The sequence below is a fragment of the Mya arenaria genome, chromosome 7, assembly GCF_026914265.1.
Source record: "Mya arenaria isolate MELC-2E11 chromosome 7, ASM2691426v1".
Taxonomy (NCBI): Eukaryota; Metazoa; Mollusca; class Bivalvia; order Myida; family Myidae; genus Mya; species Mya arenaria.
This window is the reverse complement of record NC_069128.1, coordinates 45,443,629-45,446,638: the sequence shown is the minus strand read 5'-3', so window position 1 is coordinate 45,446,638 and position 3,010 is coordinate 45,443,629. Positions and strand designations below refer to the sequence as shown.

Genomic DNA, 3,010 nt, shown 5'->3' with positions numbered 1-3,010 from the left:
TATTCCAATTACCTTGTTAATTTAAAAAAAAAAAACATTTTTATTTTGCAAAAATCACATATTTGTATAATAAAAAAATCATTTTACATTAAGAATGATTCAAATTGAAAACATTTTAACAGAAATATTGACAACATGTTATGAAAATTTCAAGATTATTGAAGTTTTAGTTCTGAAAGATTTCACCCATTTTTAGGAAATAATCTACTTACAAACTTCCTTTAACAAACGCCCTGTTAAATTATGTATTACCATTTATATATACCTGGCAATCTTAAACTCAGAAAATGTGTGTATTTGTATGGTTATATGACATTAAATGAGACATCAAAGTAAGAGAAAAATGCATTTTCATTGAAATACACGAGCATTGATTCATTTACCATTTTCCAAATCCAGGCATAAGGAAGATTGCCGGAATATGCGGGCATCATGGACACTTCCAGGCCACTTCACAAGTACATTTTGAATCCGGAACCCAGCATCACATACCATCTGAAAATACAATGACAATTGTTGATTATGTTTCAGTCCAGTTGTTCATTTCTGGAGTAAGATAGAACAAAAAGAATGAGTATTACAATGAAAAGTGAGTGTACTAGTGAAGATATAAGTACATTTAGAGCAAAAATTCATATGTCAGTCATTGAAATTAGACTTTCGGATAAACAAACCCGAATTCTTATACTATATTGCATGGAATCATGTTTTTGAACAAGCCCTGCTATATAAACTTCAGAATTTGAGCAAGCCCGGAAGACATTTTACTAGTGCGTGGCTTGCATGCTTGTGCTAATTTCCGACCACTGATATGTTATTTAAACCATGAAATTTACAGGAAGAACTTTCAATCATACTATCACCATTGGCATTGCCAAGGCAAGTGAGTACACTATGAAAGTTGTTATAAGCTACAAGCTAAGGCCAAACAATTTACAAATACAACATTGCAGCTTGGTAAGGATGACCATTACATTTCGTATAAAACTAGAACATCTATAAGATTTATTGACAACAAAACATTTATGATCTTTTTTCAGACAGTTATATCATTTTCAGTTGTATTAGTATGTAAGTTCTCATTTGCACATTGATAGAGTGATAGCCCTTGCGATTTACATAGTCCTCCTCATACTGGTGAGGGGCATTTATTCGTATGTGGGTTCCATCCACCAGTCCAATGACATTTGGAAATCCTGAAAACGCAAACTTCCAATTAACATGTGTAAATATTCTAAGAAATGAACAAATAAATTTATTATTTAAATTTAATCCATTTACAGCTATAGAGTGGAATGAGTAAATAACTAAGAGTTGGGTGGGAATGGTGGCGGGTATATGCGATTATATCGACAATTTTATCCACAATATAATTTATATCTACAAATGTAATCAATGCACATCTACGTACAGTATATAAATATGATATTTTGACTAAAATATTTCCTTCACATTTTGATTCTAATCAAACGTTTATGTAAACTTTGTTGAAAGATATTGTTCTTAAACCATATTCACAAATGACAACTTCATTGTATTCAAATTCATCAGCTACTCCGATCACAGTACATGTATTAAAACCGACATTGTTTACCTACCGTTTGCTTGTTCCTTATTTAACGTTGTATGGGTTATGATACATATATAAATTCCCGTGTAACACAATATTAATGCGTGTTTCCATTGCTTTCAATATCAAACATTTGTATTTCAGTATCCATCAATAATTAAAAACAATTAGTTTACTTCCTTATTTCAGTTTACATTGTCATAACATTCAGTTATGCGCATGCGTATGATTTCATTTTCATGCATGCGGATCCATGGCAGTATTAATTACAGTTTTTTATGAATAGGATATACAAATGCCAATACTTATCTCAGTATGATACAGCGTCCAACTACGTTAGAATGATACCATACGTTGAGTGAAGTGGCACTAGAAAACGATTATTTGTTTGATAACTACGTTATATATGTCAGTATTTGGACATTGCTTTACATATAAGTGCAATAACTTGCGTTTACCAGGAATGTTAAATTTTATCGGCGTTCAATCATCGATCTCATGCAGTCGCGATTGGCTACGTCATAAGCGACAGGGGTCGAAGGTTAAAGGTGTTTGTTTTGAATGTTATTCATCAGAACAGTAAACAGTTTCAAAGAAACATTAACATGTGCATGTTAATGAACATTATTTTGTCACCGGAACATTGGGGAATATCTCAATTGCGTATGGATAGGGCGTTACTTACCGGCAATGGAGAAGAACTCTGCCTTTACAGCATCTAAATCCCGACGGAACTGGATCTTCTTTCTTGCAACTCCAGAAAGTATAGCGACAGTGGTTTTGATGGCGCGGCAGATAGACGAAGCGGAAATGCCATGGACGTCACCAACAACGATATAGTGGGCTCCAGTTGCCAGAAAATGGAGAGAAATAAGTACGGAAAGAAGAGGGGGTAGTGGACAGGAGCGTCCAGTGGCTCGTTCCAAGTAAGGAAAAAGGATGTTGACGAGAAGAAGAATAGAATGAGGACGGAAACGATACCTCTGGAATATTTCAGGAGAAGATAGAGTCTCCAGAGGGTTTGAACGGTCTTGAAAGACCCTCGGAAACGGAAGATCACGAGTTCTCTGGCGTAGTATCTGCAGACGACGCTGTATGGCGGCCATATTTGAGAGAGAAATAACTGACTTAAATCAACTACCTAGTTGACTCAAATAACGTGCTCAACATCCAACTTAATTAAGTTATTGAGCAAGTTATTTTTTCGTGAAATGCAAATAATTAACGTGTTCAAGCTGAGCACGTTCATAACGCGCTCAGCACATTTAACGTACTTAAGAATTTTCGAGAAATTGGGTTCCGAAGTGTTTCAATTTTACGTTTAAAAGTGATTTCAAGTGGTTGATATTTTCCCGCGTTATTGTGACGTCATTTGAAAAAAATGTTTCCGGTTATAGTCGGGTCGTTCTATTTACAGAATGGGTAAGAACGGATTACTTA

At 34.6% G+C, this 3,010-nt stretch overlaps 1 protein-coding gene across 2 annotated transcripts; it reads right to left on the bottom strand.

Annotated features, from left to right (window-relative positions):
• Positions 1–275: 275 nt before the first annotated feature.
• LOC128239978 (putative nuclease HARBI1) lies at positions 276–2,676 on the bottom strand. Of its 2 annotated transcripts, XM_052956453.1 has the most exons (3): positions 2,256–2,676; positions 1,089–1,196; positions 276–500 (listed from the first exon to the last, which is right to left on the bottom strand). In XM_052956453.1, the coding sequence occupies exons 1-3, from the start codon at positions 2,674–2,676 to the stop codon at positions 376–378; spliced, it is 654 nt and encodes a 217-aa protein (XP_052812413.1). In that variant the 3' UTR covers positions 276–375. The 2 variants fall into 2 exon arrangements, 1 of the variants encoding a protein (XP_052812413.1); XR_008261980.1 differs by lacking the exons at positions 276–500; positions 2,256–2,676 and adding an exon at positions 1,599–1,701 and having other exon boundaries at positions 1,086–1,196.
• Positions 2,677–3,010: the final 334 nt, after the last annotated feature.